The sequence below is a fragment of the Anabrus simplex genome, chromosome 11 (assembly GCF_040414725.1).
Source record: "Anabrus simplex isolate iqAnaSimp1 chromosome 11, ASM4041472v1, whole genome shotgun sequence".
Taxonomy (NCBI): Eukaryota; Metazoa; Arthropoda; class Insecta; order Orthoptera; family Tettigoniidae; genus Anabrus; species Anabrus simplex.
Genome location: NC_090275.1, coordinates 74,537,133 through 74,556,526, shown reverse-complemented (window position 1 = coordinate 74,556,526; position 19,394 = coordinate 74,537,133). Strand labels below are relative to the sequence as shown.

General features: G+C 39.0%; 1 protein-coding gene across 1 annotated transcript in view; it reads left to right on the top strand.

Annotated features, from left to right (window-relative positions):
• The window catches only part of LOC136883099 (zinc finger protein 60), a 63,201-nt gene that overhangs the window by 30,328 nt on the left and 13,479 nt on the right, over window positions 1–19,394 (top strand). Inside the window, exons 3-4 of the mRNA XM_067155285.2 lie at window positions 1,224–1,430; window positions 18,058–18,128. Coding sequence (XP_067011386.2) covers window positions 1,224–1,430; window positions 18,058–18,128 — 278 coding nt within the window. The remainder of the gene's footprint in view (window positions 1–1,223; window positions 1,431–18,057; window positions 18,129–19,394) is intronic.

The following is a 19,394-nucleotide window of genomic DNA, read 5'->3' as shown; positions in this document are numbered from 1 at the left end:
AAGAGAAAGGATGAAGAGGTTCTGGGAGGAGAAGAAGAAAATGCAATCCATGAAGGAGCTGTCCGTGGTCCTACAGAGGCCGTAACGCAAGAAGAAGAAGAAGAAGAAGAAGAAGAAGAAGCTTGTAATTAGGTAGGCTATTAGGTTATTCTATTTATTAGGTTGATAAATCATTAGTATTATAACCTAATTGACATTCAACAATTAATTCAACTCAGCTCTCTAGCCTACCGTATAAGTATGAATCATGCTCATGACCACTCAAAATCATCTGTTTTATATTGGGAAGAACCGCTAAGAATTCTTTCAGCTCGTACGTCGCATCATTGCACGGGACTTCAATCATCGAATCACGAGATCATCACTGTATGGGGACAGTGAGTAAGTGAGCCAACTGCTGCAATAACAACTAAAAGGACGAGTCTGAAACCCGCGAATACTGTAAAATTTCCAGGTTCTTTGAAATCATTTAAGATTAGGCAAACAATTGACGGAACCTGCCACTTGGATGAGAGCCCTAAATGCAGATCATTGATGATTGTGTGTACGGATATTTTAAAAATCTAATTCTATATACTATACTGTATACTTATTTAATGGAGTTGTCACTGGGAGGAAGGGGCGGGGGAGAAGGAGGTTTTGTAACATCAAAACTTGATGCGAAGAGGAGGCTGCAGGAGAAACCTGAATCTCAAAGCTGGATGACGCATAGGAATGTAGTTCATAGAATGAAGATCAGATGACAGCAGTGAGCATAGAAAAACGCTGTTGCTGCTGTCTATCAGTACCAAATTGGTAGACACTACACAGATGTAATAGGAACAACGACTCTAATGTGCCGTGAATCGGATCACTATCAATTCACTAACGTGAATGGAATCAAATATCCCATCACTACTTCACTAATCTGCAATTTCAACAGTTTTCACGTCTTTTGCATTTAGAAAATAAATCACAGCATGCACTTCACACTCAGCGGGACTGTTGATTGTCAGCGTCATTTTCAGTACGCATAAACAAAGGTAAATACGGGCAAATGGTTCCGTAATGGCGCTTGAGGCAAGCCTATAGATGAATGTACTGAGCGCACTTGCTCTGAACAACGACCGAAGCACTACAGCAGCCATATTAAAAAACTGTCCTTAATTAAAAATCATGCTTTGTATTATTATTATTATTATTATTATTATAACAATATTGATCTTATTTTAATTTGTTGGCAGGCATGCAAGCAAGGAACATCAGATGATTTGGAGGTCTGTGATCCAGTTTCTAAGGAATTTTTCTGTGAAATGATAGAAAAAGATGCTATTGATATGAATAGTATCAACACAAAGCCTGATTCTATTACAACACTTCCTTATAGCAAAAATCCTACAATTAAGGAGGAAACCGAGAGTGAAGACAGCTCTTCCGATTTAGAGAAAAAGGTATGGTTCAAGACAACACTCTGTTGTTGTTGTTTTTTTTTTTTTGCTATTGCGAGTATGGTGCATTGTGAGAAACCCATTATTACGACAATTATTTTCTGTCCCTTGAAAATTCCTGAATTAAACTCTGTATAATCCTTCGATTACAGCAAGAACTGTATCACGATGCATCCGTTATTAAGCGTGTACTGTTTTTTCAGGTATCGATATTTATGCACTCCAGCGTTTATATTAAATGCAATCAGTCATTTTTGGTATTGTTTTCGTGCTATTTGCACTAGCAAGTTCTCTTGTCAATATTTTAAGGCGATATCAGAGTTGATTAGTAATACCAGTCAACTGCTGTTCTGTAAAGAAAATTCGAAATGAAAGAGGTGAATATGTTTTCATAATAAATGTGCAAATAGCATGGCCAGTTGCAGTTGTTAACTCGTTAGAAATAAAACTGAAGTAAACGATTGCTTAATTTTAATGCTATACATGGTGTACCAAAACTCGACGGCAAAAATTTAGGAATGGATTGCTCACATAGAGAGAAGAAAAAGAGGTTATGCCAACATAGGTCCAGAGATGTATACTTACAGATTTATTCAAACTTTTGTACATTGACACCGTACGTCTGTAACAGCAGCTGAAACACTTTGAGCATGTATCAGAGGAAATGTTCAAAGTGACGACCTTCAGCTTGAATACAAGCCTCCGTCCATCGTCGCATGGAGTTACGCACGCGAACAAAAATGCCTGGTGTAGTGCGTACTGCCTGAGAGGTTGTCACAATGCTCTCGTATAAAGTTGCTTCATCAGGAACAGGAGTCGCATTCACAAGAGATTTAACATGTCCCCACAGGTAAAAGTCCAGGGGATTCAAGTCAGGAGAGCGTGGTGGTGGCCAAGCAATCGGTCCTCCTCAGCCTATTCAGCGCTCAAGAAAATGGGTATTCAGGTACCTGCGGGCAGCAGACTGAAAGGTGCAGGAGCACTATCTTGCATGAAAAACATTTGTCGACGGGATGCATGTGGCATGTCTTCCAAATAATCAGGCAATGCAGTACACAAGAAATTCCTGTAGTTCTGTCCTGTAAGCCTCTTCGAAAGAACGTAGGGTTCCAACAAGGAAACACCAACAATGCCTGCCCAGATGTTAATGGTGAACCTCTGTTGATGAGACAATTGGATGATTGCATGAGGACATGTAAATTATTACTAAAATTAATTTGTGTCAAAAAGTTTGAATAAATCTGTAAGTATACATTTTCGGACCCATGTTGTCATAATCTCTTTTTTCTTCTCTCTATACCGGGCGAGATGGCCATGCGGTTAGGAGCACGTGGCTGTGAGCTTGCATCCGGGAGATAGTGGGTTCGAATCCCACTGTCGGCAGCCCTGAAGATGGTTTTCCGTGGTTTTCCATTTCCACACCAGGCAAATGCTGGGGATGTACCTTAATGAAGGCCATGGCCACTTCCTTCTCACTCCCAGGCCTTTCCTATCTCATCGTCGCCATAAGACCTATCTGTGTCGGTGTGGCGTAAAGCAACTAACATATCTTCTCTTTATATGAGCAACCCATTCCTAAATTTTTGCCGTCGAGTTTTGGTACACCTTGTATACTGAAATTAAGTAAGAATGTGATACACCTCAAGATATGGTAGAGTGCATCACTGATTCCGGAGGTTATTTTACTTTTTGTCACGTCTGGTTACATTTTGGAAAGAAGAGAGATGATGATTATTTCTCTACTGGTGCTTGAAATATGTCTTCACGGTACATGCTGTTTGAATAAGAAAACTGAAACATTTACCACAGAATGTGATTGACGATATTTTTAAAATCTTCTCAACGTAAAAGGAAATCTTCCTGGTGGTGTTGCGAACAACCAAGCTCATGGGGAGGAGGAAAATGATGGTGGTGAAATTACACTTGAGGAAGTGGAAAGGATGATAAATAAACTCCATTGTCCATTGTCATAAAGCAGCAGGAATAGATAAAATTAGACCTGAAATGGTGAAGTATAATGGGAAGGCAGGGAGGAAATGGCTTCGTAGAGTAGTTAGATTATCATGGATTGTTGGTAAGGTACCTTCAGATTGGATAAAAGCAGCAGAAATTGCACCTATCTATAAGCAAAGGAACAGGAAGGATTGCACCAACTTTCGAGGTACGTCATTGACTAGTATACCAGGCATCTTGGAAGGGATGGTGCAATCAGTGGTTGAGAGGAAGTTGTAAGAAAACCAGTGTGGTTTCAGACTACAGAGGAGCTGTCAGAATCAGATTTTCAGTATGCGCCAGGTAATTGAAAAATGCTACGAGAGAAATAGACAGTTGTGTTTATGTTTCATATATCTAGAGAAAGCATATGACAGGGTACTGAGGGAAAAGATGTTCGACATACTGGGGGACTATGGAATTAAGGGTAGATTATTAAAATCAATCAATTGGGCTGCAGTGAGAATTGATGGTAGAATGAGTCCTTGGTTTAGGGTACTTACAGGACTTAGACAAGGCTGTAATTTTTCACCTTTGCTGTTCGTAGTTTATATGGATCATCTGCTGAAAGGTATAAAGTGGCAGGGAGGGATTCAGTTAGATGGAAATGTAGTAAGCAGTCTGGCCTATGCTGACGACTTGGTCTTGATGGCAGATTGTGCCAAAAGCCTGCCATCTAGTATCTTGAAAATAAGTGCAATGAGTATGGTATGAAAATTAGCCTTTATAAGACTAAATTGAAGTCGGTAGGTAAGAAATTCAACAGAATTGACCGGGCGAGTTGGCCGTGCAGTTAGGGTTGCACAGCTGTGAGCTTGCATCCGGGAGATAGTGGGTTCGAACCCTACTGTTGGCATCCCTGAAGATGGTTTTCCGTAGTTTCCCATTTTCACATCAGGCAAATGTTTATGTTTCGTAGATATAGGGAAAGCATATGACAGGGTACTGAGAGAAAAGATGTTTGCCATACTGGGGGACTATGGGCTGTACCTTAATTAAGGCCATGGCCACTTCCTTCCCACTCATAGGCATTTCCTGTCCCAACGTCGCCATAAGACCTATCTGTGTTGGTGCGACATAAAGCAAACAGAAAGAAAAAAGAAAAAAAAAAGAAAAAACAGAATTGAATGTCAGATTGGTGATGCAAAGCTGGAACAGGTAGATAATTTTAAGTATTTACGTTGTGTGTTTTCCCAGGATGGTAATATAGTAAGTGAGAGTGAATCAAGTTGTAGTAGAGCTAATGCAGTGAGCTTGCAGTTGTGATCAACAGTGCTCTGTAAGAAGGAAGTCAACTCCCGGGCGAAACTATCTTTACATCGGCCTGTTTTCACACAAACTTTGCTGTACGGGAGCGAAATCTGGGTGGGCTCAGGGATATCTTATTCATAAGTTAGAAGTAACAGACATGAAAGTAGCGAGAATGATTGCTGGTACAAACAGGTTGGAACAATGGCAGGAGGGTACTCAGAATGAGGAGATAAAGGCTGTTAAGAATGAAATCTATCGATGAAATTGTTAGTAAAACCGGCTTCAGTGGTGGGGTCATGTGAGGCGAATGGAGGGGGATAGGTTACCTAGGAGAATAATGGACTCTGTTATGGAGGCTAAAAGAAGTAGAGGGTGAGCAGGACGACGATGGTTAGTTTCTAACGATTTAAAGTTAAGAGGTATAGAACTAAATGAGGCCACAGCACTAGTTGCAAATAGAGAATTGTGGTGACATTCATTAAATTCAGAGAGGCTTGCAGTCTGTACGCCGAAAGGCGTAACGGTTATAATGATAATGATTGAATGAGTATTTGGCAGAGTAAAGGTCTATGAACTCTCCTTTACGATTTCCACAAGTTATGTTAGAGAATTATCTTGTGAGGAATAAGGGTCTGTGTGTGCACTTGCCTACTACCAGGAATATTGAAGCTCTTCAACCTTTTCAAGCTCATAACTCCAAACACGCTGGGTGTAACATAAACCCTTATTCAGCGCAAGCTTCAATTATAACATCTCAAGAATTCCATCATTATCTTCAAAAACCATGTCTCACTATATCTCATAGTTATCTACTCTTCTGCTTATTCTTATGTAACCTCATGCTATCCCGTGTAGGGCTAATCCTTTCACCTGTATCTGTTGTTGTTATCCAGGTACTCTTTGCCCTAGGGCAACCTTCAGATGTTGCAGAAAGCTTGTAAAACCTCGTTAAGAGATTCCTGCAGGGGACAAAGAAAAAGTTCTTGTTAAACGAGAAAATGCACTACTGAATATATGAATAAAAACTATCCAACGGGGATATGGAAACACTACATACAATTTTTTTTTTCTGATATAAGGCATTTTACATTGTGTATCCGCGGGTACAGATAAAACTGTATGTACCATTTCTAAAGATGAGAGTAAAGTTGTGTGAAGAACATGAGAGAACAAATATGAAAACCTTTTCTGTTGGTGTTTATAAAAGAATAACAGTGCACTGAAAGGTGTAAAGAAAACACCAGACAACAAACGTGAAAATGTGCATTGGAACCAATAAAAATATCAAAATATTATTGCAGATCACACTGTTTCTAAAACAAATGTTAGTAGAAGCCTTTTATTTCAGACCAGTGGTTTAAAAACCCATCATTTTCTTCAGACAATGAATGGAGGTTACACTGGACCATGTGTGACTACGAGGAATGAATTTTTGGCCACCATTTTGAATCCAACAAACCTACGACCAACTCAAGTGATTGAGTCGAAACTCGAAGGTGCGAGTTTCAATATTCACAACCTCTGCATGCTTAATGAAGCGGATACAAGGCCACTTCCTCATAGATTTTAATTTTGTTTTTATTAGTAAGGAATTTCACAACTTTTTCCATATTCATAACTAGGCTATCACAAGACAAATTTGCACCACATTAGTGAACACAGGATTATGTTCCTAGTTCAGGGATAGGCTATCACGCGACAAATAATTCACTACACTTTGCTGTACCACTCAGCATAAAGAAAATTTTGAACTTCTTAACACGTTTGCGGCCGATGACGACACATATGCGTCATGACTCCACTTTCACTCAGTGCCAATGACGACACACGTGCGTCACATTCCGCGCCAAATGTTAAAGCTTGTATTTCTGCCAATATGTATGTAAACAAACAGACCTCTTATCCGTGCATTGTTAAGGTGTTATTAAACATATGCACCATCCGGGCATCAGATCAATTATTAGTTACAATCTCTGTAGCCATTACAAGTCGGCATACATTTCTGCGATGTCAAGAGGGAACAGTTAAGTTTCAGAATCTTCTCACCGGAAGAGACCCTGTCTTAGCGGGATAAACAGGCGATTTACAATTAATGGTGATAGTATGGAAGCACTATTGAATGCTAGTGACAGTGACAGCATTGATAGTGACAACAGTGATGACAGTGTGAAAAGTGACTGTAGCCACCTGAGTGAGAATTTTAATCACGGATGTGTGTGTCGAGCGTCTACTCCCAATTCTCACTTTACAGAAGATGAGGAAGACGTAAGTAATATCTCATCACCAAATTTCCAGGGGTTATTTCTTGGAGTTGAGATTCGTCATCAATGAAACAAATTTTATTTGTCGGCAGGGAATGAAGGTTCCACTGCCAAGTGACACGAAACCTATTATTATTTTCGCTTGCTTGCAAATGACAACTTTCTGAATAACATTGTAACTGAATGTAACGCATTTGCAGAAGAGTAATTTTGCGAGGAAATGTCACTGAAATGAAGCACACTGTATTGACTAGTTACATTGTACAGCTTAGGGAGTTCACACAGCAATAATAAGATTCTACTGCACAGTATTTTGTGTAAACTATTCAAAAACTTATTTCTTATGTAAAGAAGTTCTACAATCGAACAAAACATTATTTTCCTCGTTCCACTTAATTACCAGTCATGACGCACATACTGCGACAAACGGCACCCTTTTCGGTAGTGCCGCTGACGCAGCATGTGCATCATGGCTCGTATGCACATAAATAATATTGAAATAATTAAAATAATTATCTAAAATGCACAAGAACACAGAAATGATCTCCTTTAAACAAAAAAGTATTACGGTACCACGGTAATGGTTTCCGATATCCGAGTGGCCGCGAACGTGTTAATGAAATGCGAAATACAAGCACAAACAGGCTCATTGTGTTATTCACCAACCTCGCTGCTAACCGGCAAGCAAGATTGAACATTCCTGAGGCTAACAGCTTGCTCGCCGAAGGTGCAACTTATCCTATGAAGTTCAGGAATCCAAGGCCTTTTTCTGTAATCACGCAACTGTGGTAACAGCTCTTACAAACAAACAAACAAACAAACAAACAAACCCCATGGCACTACGGCCCTTGAAGGGCCTTGGCCTACCAAGCGACCACTGCTCAGCCCGAAGGCCTGCAGATTACAAGGTGTCATGTGGTCAGCATGACGAATCCTCTCGGCCGTTATTCTTGGCCTTCTAGACTGGGGCCGCTATCTCACCATCAGATAGCTCCTCAATTCTCATCACGTTGGCTGAGTGGACCTTGTACCAGCCCTCAGGTCCAGGTAAAAATCCCTGACCTGGCCGGGAATCGAACTTGGGGCCTCCGGGTAAGAGGAAGGCACGCTAGCCCTACACCACAGGGCCAACGACAGCTCTTACTCAAGTTGGAAATCACGTTTCTTTCATAAGGGATGACAAATAACATTTTCAGGTCTAGGAAAAATGTGATCATACTAAGCGGTAATAGTGAAAATTCGTGACACGGTAAGTGAGGTATTTTTATATAGATTTAATATAATAAGAGTCAGAACTTCAAATTTAAGATGTGCTAAGCGAGAAAATGTGATAATGAGGAGATTTCATTGTAGTTCATCTTTTCCTAATATCTATAACTGAGTTAGTTTTCTACTGTCAAACTTGGCCTTCAGTATATTATCACAAGACAGCTCAATTTCTTCTTCTAGAGAAGTAAATTCAGATAATATTCTGGCCATGAATGGGTTTTGAATTCCTGGGAACTAGAGCTCATTCCACATTAAGAAAACAGTATTGCTCTTATGACAATAGGGTTGCCTTATTGAACGGCTCTGCTAAACACCATCAGTGGAAAACGGCGAGGCATAAATTTGTAAAATTAAGTATTTAAGTTCAAGACAAGAAGCGGAAGAAACTAAGCTACAAATTATTTTTATGAACTAAAGGGAATGGGAGGGGAGGGTTTACATGTGCTGTTTTTTGTTTGTACAGAATCGGAGGTAAACTACGGCATATAAAGAACTTCAGCACTGAAGTATAAGGCAAATTGTGGGGGAAAAATAGACAAATCATTTTTATGGGCTCGAGGGATGAGGGATGAATTTAATTGCATTTAATAAAATTTCTCCAGGCAAGAAAGGTTAGAAAACTGATGCAAGAAATAAATACTGTAGATGACTCAAAAAAAAAAAAAAAACCCCACAGTATTAATGTTAAAGAAAGAAGTTACACACGTTGGCTTATCGCATAACGCTCACTCAACCCAATTACGCACACGCAACAAATAAATACTGTAGATGAATTCACTACAGAAGTGAGCTGCTGGCGGTTCACAGAAGCAGGAAAATGAAGGAAGGCAACGAAGGTTGTTCTCGCCATTGTGCTTCCTCCCCACGAATGTATTTATGAAAAATAAAATGTTATGTCGTTATTTTAATAACCCACGGGCAAAAATGCCTCATCCTTTTTATCTATCTTTCAGAATACATTAAAAAGTAGAGTATAATATCCCTTAATCACGAGGAATTATGGGTGTCTTGGAGGGGGTGTGTTCACTCTTTGAAGGTCCATAAGAGCAATACTGTTTTCTTAACATGGAATGAGCTATAGTCAGTGTTATCTTCTTCAGAATATTGCTCAACCATTTGTTCTTCAGAATATTGCTCAACCATTTGATAAACTATGAAAGATACTCTTCAAAGAAATATTTCATGTTGCTAGAGAAATCAGCTTCACTGGAGATCAAAAACTGCTGCAACAAAGGGAACCAATTGCTGCCACCATCTTCAATCATTTTTCCTCCTCACAATAGTAATTATTTTTTCTTTAAGGTGATATCTTTTCAACCAGTTGACAAATTAAGTGCGTGTTGCCTCCCTTTGTGAAGAGATTTCGTGCATTCAGCTTTTCAAGATATCACATGGTATGCTAGGGTTACCAAAAGATCTGTTTCTGGAAAGTGTTTGGCATACTCATGCTTTTCCTGTTCAGGAAAAAAAGGACAATTCCTGCCACATTTCGAATGTCCCAGATAACACGTTATCATGAAAAAATCATTGTGATTTGCAGTAGTACAACAGTGATGGATATTTGGCTGCCATATCCACACACAGGTTGTTCAAAATCCTTCCTTTCTTCCGACAAGTTTTTTATAAAATTAACCACATTCGTTTCCCGGTAGATAAGAAATAAAGGTACAATGGTATGCATTTTGTGTGGTGAAGTGAGGGCAGATTACCATCTGATATTTGAGTGTAAAGGAGCAAAAGGAGTGAGAGGAAAGTTACTGAGTGAGCCTGGCACTGAACAAAAAATTGTGTGGCTTGTAAAAGAATGGAAATGTGGGGTAGTGTATGTAAATATTTAAGTGCTATGAGAAACTTATGTATAAAGAAGTTAGGATAGGATAAGTTTACAACTTGAGAAAGAACTAGGAGAATATCAAGGAGGTTTCAGACCCTGGAGGAGCTGTCCTGATCAGATCATGAGTCTTAAGTTGATAATGGACTATAACAGGAGAAGAAACAGAGATATGGTGATAACATTTGTAGATTTCAAGAAAGCTTATGATTGCATCCATAGAGAATCTCTGTTTAAAATTTTAAGACACCTTGGACTACACCCCAAATTATTAAACATGATAAAATTGACTCTCACCAATACCAAGTCAAAAGTGAAGTTTAGGGGGGAAACATCAGAGACATTTGAAATTAAAACTGGACTACGGCAGGGAGATGGGCTCTCACCACTATTATTTAACTGTGCTCTAGAAATGGTAATGAGGGAATGGTTTAGAAAATCTCCCCCCAAAATAAAGATTGGCCGAAAAATCAAAACAAATTGCCTGGGTTTTGCTGACGATTTAGCATTACTAGCAGTGGACATAAAAGAAGCAAAAACCCAGATATCAGAACTTCAAAACATTGCAAATAAAATTGGCCTCAAAATATCATTTGAAAAAACAGAAATTATGCCCCAAAAACCAACACAGCTAAAAGAAGTCACCATAAATGGTAATGAAATCAAAATAGTAACTCAGTTTAAATATCTTGGAGAAGTAATAACACATAACTTAAATGAAAAAATCTCAATCCAAGTAAGAACAAATAGATTAGCTAAAGCACAAAAATTAACATGGGATATCTACAAAAAGAAATGTCTATCAATAAATACAAAAATAAAACACTACAACACAGTTATAAAACCGGAAGCTACATATGCAGCAGAAACACTCTTTTACCTGAATAAACAATCAAAGACTGACAGACTTCAGAAAATTGAAAGGAGGATTGGAAGAACCTGTATCAACAAAAAATATCAGAAAGATGGACAGTGGCGGTTAATACCTAACAAAGTCGTGTACAAAGAGCTAGAACCCATTACAGATACTATGCGTAAGAGGAGACTGGGATTCTTTGGACATATCATGAGGATGCAGGACTCGAGACTTCTGAAACAACTAGTACAACACAATCTCGTCTCAAAAAATACCACAACAGGATGTAAATGGATCAGAGAAGTAAGAGAGGATCTGAAGGAAATAGGCCTTACAACAGAAGACACCAAAAATAAGATAAAATTGAATACAAAACTCAAGAATACAAACCTCTGCTTTACCCTTACACAAAACAAACCAACAACACGCACATTTTCAACTGAGGAAAGGGCACGAAGATCGGAGCGTCTGAAGAAGTACTGGGAGGACCGCAAAGCCCGAACAATCCCTTCAAAGAGACCTGAACGACGGACTGACTAAAGTGATCCTATGTGGTCATAAAAGAAGAAGAAGAAGAAAGAAGTTAAGAATAGGGAATAAGGATGCCAAGAGCAGAGGAGTGATGGTGTCAATGAGGAGGAAAAATTTAGCGGTCTGGCTGCACTATAGCAGTACATTCGCCTAGCTAGCCTGTCAGCTGAGGTTTGACCCCTTGATAGTAATCAAGACTGATTTTGATTTATCAGACCTTTCTGGTTTTTGGCTGAGAATCAATCAATCAATTATACCTTTTTCCTTCCACAACCCTGCAGATATCTCCATCAGCTACGTACAGGAAATAAACATAAAAAAAGGTTACACATGTTGAGTATGACAAATTGAACTTGAGCTAAGTCAACATGATATTCCCTCTCTTGCATCGCACCCTCCCCCTTCCCACCTCCCAACGGCTAACACGTCCTTCTGTCTCTCACTTAGTTCATTTTATGTACTCAAACATCACAACAAGCCACGGGATGATGTTTACCATTACCCAACATCACAATCAAGCACCAGAACAAACGAGAACCTCTACAAAACAATAAGAAAATATTAAAAAGCACATACAAAAAGACACCACCATTCATTACCTTTGTTAAACCCTTCACTCCTATAAATATTCCCTACTCTTAATTTCTTTATACATAAGTTTCTCACAGCACTTAAATATTTACATACACTACCCACACATTTCCATTCTTTCACAAGCCACACAATTTTTTGTCCAATGCCAGGCTCACTCAGTAACTTTTCTCTAACTCCTTTTGTTCCTTTACACTCAAATATCAAATGGTAATCTGCCCCACTTCACCACACAAAATGCATACCATTGTACCTTTATTTCTTATCCACCCCTTATTCATATATAAGCCTAGCAACCACTTGTTACCGATCTGTCTACGTTGCTAATTCTTATCCTATTAACTAAACTAATCCTATTAAATATTTCTAGTGTTGGTCTTTGCCAGCATTCCTCCCTCCAAGTTTGCAGTTATAACACTTATAACAATCCTCTATAAGCCTCTACACCTTGTACTTCAGTCTTCAGACCACAAGTATCCTATTTACAGACCTTCCATAATCCTTTTTACCTTATTAGCCCAGCATTCACTATACCTACTTGCAATATGATACTGGAAAGCGGCTTGCAACAGTAAGCCACCTCTCCCTCTCCATAATTGCCACCAATACTTTTTTTTTTTTTTTTTTTTTGCTATTTGCTTTATGTCGCACTGACACAGATATATCTTATGGCGATGTCCACCAATATCTCAGTACCCTCTTCACAATTTCTACTTCCATATTCTCCCCGGAAATTACTATCGCCCCAGAACTGACAGTGCAAAGCAGAACACTCATCACCGTCTTACTGAATCTACTAGCTATCTGATTTAGCTTATTTCTATTCTTTTCAACACCCTCACACCTCAGAACCATAAAGAACTCTGCTTAGGACCTCCATTTTATTAACCAACCTTTGTGTTTCATACCTCATTCCCGGGAATTTGTTTTCCAAGATTTTTATGACTGACATAGCTGCTAATCCTTTCCTCTTAGCTCTTTTGATCTGTTCTTTTATCCCCCTTTTTTATTGATAAAGACCTCCAGATATTCCAACTTATCCACCTCCTCAATTATCTTGCCCTGCACTATCCCCTTGCCCTTTCTAGTTCTATTTTTCTGGCCTAGCAACATCTTAGTCTTGTTACAGTGTATTTTCAGCGCCCAGTTCTTAGCATATTCTGAGACCATATTTAGGCTTTTTTGCAAACCTCCCCCGATAACGTTAGTAATAAAATATTGTCTGCAAAAGTCAGATCTGGGAACTCTAGCTCACCTATGACAGGGCAGACCCATTCATCTCCTAAGTGGCCATGCAAAATATTATTTATAAATATTAAAAATAAAATAGGGGATGATTTGCAACCCTGTTTCAGACCCATGTCACATTCAATCAGCTCACTTACCACTCCTTCCTCAACCCGAATACAGCAGTAAACAGTCCCATATATAGCCTCTATCGCACATATCACTTTTCCTGAGACCCCAACCATTTGTAATTTTTCAACCATCGCACTTTGACTCACTGTATCAAATGCTTTTTTGAAATCAATAGCTGCTATAAACACTTACTTTCCCTCTTTATTTCCTCAGATATTTCTCAAGAATAATCCTAACTAGCATTATATTGTCAGTCGTCCTTCTACCCTTCCTAATCCTCTCAGTTACAGTTCCTCTACAGTTACTCAGAAGATATCTATCTCCTTTCTTCTTGTAGACTGGGCATATATTCCCTTTTGCCGAAAGCCTTCGTGGCTCAGACGGCGGTGCATCGGCCTCTCACCGCTGGGTTCCGTGGTTCAAATCCCGGTCACTCCATGTGAGATTTGTGTTGGACAAAGCAGAGGCAGGGCAGGTTTTTCTCGGGGTACGCCAGTTTTCCCTGTCATCTTTCATTCCAGGAACACTCTCCGGTATCATTTCATTTCATCTGTCAGTCATTAATCATTGCCCCAGAGTACTGCAACAGGCTTCGGCAGCCGGCACAATTCCTATCCTCGTCGCAAGATGGGGGCTTCATTCCATCCCTGACCTGGTCAATGACTGGAAAACAGGTTGTAGGTTTTTTTTTCCTTTTGCCATTCTTTTGGAAACCTTCCATTCTCAAATACCTTATTAAATAACTTCACTATACCCTCTCTCATCTGCCTATTTTTCACTATGTTTTCCAAAATACGTTATTTATCCTGTTTCTACTTCCTGCTGACTTGTTCATTTTTCCTGCCACTTCCATTATCTCCTCCCCTGTTATCTCTTTATCCAGCTGATAGATCTCCACCGCTAATCCCTTCTGGATGACTAATTTCCCTCTTGTTTCTCTCCATTTGTCATCCCCAGCTAATAATTTATGAAAGTATTCCACCCAGTCTTCGCAGTCTGTCTTTGTTTTTACATACCCCCTCCCCCCTCTAAACTTAACTTTGGAAGTGGTGTTGTGCAGGGTGGCACATGTCTGTAACAGAGTTGCAATCCGATTACAACAGACATTCCAAAATATAGTACAATAATATATATTGCAAAACAGAAAAAGATCACAAAAAATTAACAACAGATTGTGGACCTTGGTTCCACATACAGAAATTTTACAGCCCAAACAGAAATAAATGTCTCATCCCGTGTAGTTACTGAAAAAGAGTGAATGGATGTGCATGTATGCAAAGTGTTGTATTGTAGAATACACACTATTATTTTTCTCATCATATTATGTTTTATTATGGAAGCGGTGATTGCGGATTTTGCTTTATTAGTCCAATCTCGCCAAAAACGCTTCTTCTCTCTCATACACACTTTACCAAGTATCGCAGTAGTGGTGGATAGCTGGTGCCTGGCCAGTTGCAGTCCTACAAGGAGTGCAAGACATGGCCACAACTGATGTCGACTGTCTGACAGATGTACTTTCAATGAAAAATCCCCTGTAAATCAGTCATGGTGTCCTAGGGAACCATTACCTGAGAGCGAGGCATTGTTTGGTGTCCTGCTGTAAAACCAGGCTTAACCGACATGAAAAAGAGTATTTTCAACCATGATTCAGTATATCTCTCGGAAAAAGATAATTTTTTTGATTCGGGAATATATAAACTGAGTTTATCCCTCCTCCAACGTATGAAGAAGTCAGAGATGTAATTAAATTACTCAAGAACAATAAAGCTTCTGGAGAAGACGGGATAGTAGCAGAAATGCTAAAACATGCCGGAGAACACACCTTCAGGAGCATACATAAAGTAATTCTGGACATATGGACTAGTGAGAGGCTCCCAGATGATTGGACGTCAGCCATTATCCATCCAATCCACAAGAAGGGAAGCAAAACAGATCCCAGTAACTACAGAGGAATATCACTCCTTGCTGTTACCTATAAGATATTTTCCAAGATTCTGGAACGCCATGTCACAAGACAGTTGGATAAAGAGTTAGGAGAATATCAAGCAGGGTTCAGAGCATCGAGGTCCTGTACCGAGCAGATACAAAATCTGAAGACCATCCTTCAATACAGCAAATCAAGAGCTCGACAATGGGTAGCTATATTTGTCGACTTCCAGAAAGCATACGACTCAGTAGATAGAATTACTCTTTACAATACATTAAGAGAACTAGGACTTAACGACAAGATCAACAGGCTGGTGCAAGCAACCTTGCACAATACCACAGCCAGAGTAAAGTTTAGAGGACAACTCTCGGAGAGTTTCGCCATTAAAACAGGGGTGAGACAAGGAGATGGCATCTCATGTATATTATTTAACTGCGTTCTGGAAAAGATAATTAGAGAGTGGATGAGATTCCTTCCAGAGAACACTGGATTACGGATGGGGATTAAAGCAGACAACCTGAGGATACCATGCCTAGCCTTTGCAGACGATCTGACTTTATTGGCAAATGACATACAGGAGGCTACTACTCAGCTCCAAACACTGCACTCAATAGCGGCTAAAACGGGTCTTTTGATCAACATAGGAAAGACCGAGTTTGTTACTAACATCAAAGATGCCCCTGGAAAGATGAGAGTCAGTGATAATATCTACATCAAGAGAGTCAAAAGTGTAAAGTACCTTGGGGAATGGTTCTCAGAGGACCTCAGCGAAACAATGGCTCTTGAACACAGGAGACTCAAACTAGATAAGGCTTACCATGCCTGTAGAAAGCTGTATGCTTCAAAAAATCTGTCGATGAATGTCAAACTAAGACACTACAATGCAGTAATCAGACCGTCAGTCCTCTATGCAGCAGAGTGTCTATATTTAACTAAGAAGACCCCACTAAGAGCCCTCGAGGTACAAGAAAGAAAGTTCCTGAGACGGATAGTGGGACCAAGAATTTTACCAGATGGAAGCCGATGGTATCAACCAAATCGTGAGCTATATAAACACCAAGAAAATCTCATAGATGCCATCAGAAGAAGGCGACTGGCTTTTTACGGACACCTATCCAGAATGGACTCAAATAGATTATCTCATAGGATCTTCAAGGCTGCTAACAAGGGCAAAGCTACTGGGTTCGTGTGGATGAAGCAAGTGGAGAAGGACCTTTCGGAACTCCACATAAATCAAAACGACATAGCTGATCGGAGTAACTATCATACAACTCTTAAAACTAAATCCTTTGTAACATCCCTCACAGAAGTTACCCACAGACCAAAAGACGAGACCAGGAAATGGTCTGAGGAACGTAAGATTGAATTTAGCCGGAAAATGAAGGACTACTGGGCCATCAGGAAAGCTCGAGGTACCAACAAGAAAACAGCTGCCAAACCAGCCGCTAAGAACACCAATTGTGGCAAACAACGACGATGACTTCAAGAAACAGCTAAAACACAAGCACCGTGGTCCATAGATGGCCCTAACGAATTTAAAAAAAAAACTTACATGCTTTGAGTGCTAGAATACATATATAGGACAATCTGTCCGCAATTTTAAAGTAAGATATTTAGAACATGTGAATACTGAAAAACATAGAAGATTCTCAGCTTTGGGAACATACATGACTACCACAGGTCATAAATTTACCAACATAGAACAAGACCTGACCATCATAAAAAAAATTAAAAAAGGACAGCTTAATGAATACATATGAAGATCTATACATTCATCTAGACCAACTTGTAAAGAAAAATGATAACCTTAATGAGGCTATAGAATATAAGAACCCATTATATGATAAAATTCTGATATATTTGAAAATGCTTGAAAAAGATCACAAGAAAAGAATTGGAATCTCTCCACCTCCAGATAGCCCTACGACGTATTCCTCCTCCTTTGAAGCTGAAGATAACAACAAGGAAGTTCATGACACACCAATATCCCCGCTCCTCCACCTTCTCAAGTACATGAACAAGAGAGAACACATCATCACTACTTTACCAGACACAAGACTGTAAAAAAGTGACAGGAGATACTGTTCCAGAGGAAAGCAGGTTTAAAAGGAATTGACAACTAGAAATTAGTAATATTTCATCTGCAATAGTTATAGGAGCCACATTATGAAATCTGGATTTCTTCATTTTGACAATTACTTATAAATGTATAATTTTTCATTTATAAATTGGCCTTTTTTGCATGGAATTTTTAAGAAAAGAATGATCATTAGGACATATTCTCTATGGATTATTATACAAGTGTTTCCTTGACAACTGCTTTCAAATGTAGAAAGAATTTATCTAATTTCTCTTAAGTATTTTGTTTTTAATATTGCCAATCTTCTTATTTTAATTTTAAGGACACTTCCTCTAAAGCATTGATACTTTGTCATTATATGAATTTTTCATCTAAACAGTGTTAATGTGGCTGAAGATGTTTATAATATACGAAACATGTACCACTTTTAACCAATAAGTTGCCTTAAGCAATTTAGTGTATCAACAAGGTGGAAAATAAAAAATACTTAGTTGTGAATTAGTGCCAACTGCGAGATAATTATCAAATTTGCCAGGAAAGAAGATTAAAACATCATATTATTACTAACATGGGTATAATTCTTAATTTCAGACTTTGTAGTAAGTGTTAAGCAGTATAGGAAATAGGTTAGTAATTAATATCAGCTTATTATTCATCAAAGACTTCATGTTTTACTTTGCAGGTTATGGAAAGTGAAAATGATTACGATAACAGTATCGTGGAGCCAATTATAACAGTGGATTGTGATTTGCCGTAAGTTTATTTATATTTACTCTCTTCTTGGATAAGATTTCTTGCAGATCCTACTGGATCTTAGTCGCCATTCATATTGAGACATTAAGATGTACAATATAATAGGTTAGGATCCACCTTTCAATACTCCGTAATAAGATGGTAAGAAGTAGTTACAACCTGTTTAATGGGACCGGTTTCAACACATTTTAAGTGTCATCATCAGCCAATTTTCGAAGATCTTAAAACAACTAGCACATTGAATACAGGCAAAAAATTAACAATGTATCATAACGTAGCAATTCAGTAAATGTTCAAAACACAATAATCACAGTCAAGAGAGTAAACAGAACATCACTATCTTGCGCCGAAAACAAATATAGCTGAAGTTCATAAGCAGGTCAAATATTCGCTTATGTAAAGTCGTTGCTAGGCAGGTCTTGTAGGCATTTGTTTTTCCGGCCGAAGAGCAAAAGGTGACGTGAATGAAGTCTTAGGAAAACAGTATAGGATTTAATTTCGTCAAATTTCAAAGTGGATATATAGGTTTTATAAAATAATTTAAAACGTTAAAAAAGAATAAAGCCAAATAAAAATATATTTAAAAAAATAGGGAGAAATAATGAAAGAAATACGAGGTTCAACTCGAAACAACTTGCCGTAGTAATTGATAAAGAAATGATAAATAGAGAAAGGGGGACGTTAATTAGAGGGTGGTGATGGTGGTGGTGGTGGTGGTGGTGGTGGTTATTGTTATTAGAGGAAATATAATTGGGCAAAAATCCTTAATATAATATGAATTCGAAGAAAAAAGAAAAAAGAACCGACACTTCGAAAAATGAAGATATCGGTTAAAGGAAGACAAGGGCCACGAAGGGCGTGAAAATGAAAGACTCCCTAGCCCTCGCAAACCTAATAGCATCGGGGTCGGAAAAGAACAAGAATTGACCAAGGGAGGTCGGACAGGATAGATGAAAGTGAGGAGCCTGGCACAAGTAAGTGGAAGCAATGCCAGGACTCAGCTAAGGGCCCCGTGGTCGCCAATCCACGCTCTGAAGTTCAGAGCCCCTGGGGGATGGAGGATGGGAAGGAAAGAAAAAATGAAAAAATGGAAGGGATCCGATACTTCGAAAAATGAAGATATCAGCCAAAGGAAGACAAGGGCCACGAAGGGCGTGAAAATGAAAGACTCCCTAGCCCTCGGAAAACTAATAGCGTCGGGGTCGGAAAGGAACAAGAGTTGACCAAGGGAGGTCGGACAGGATAGATGAAAGTGAGGAGCCTGGC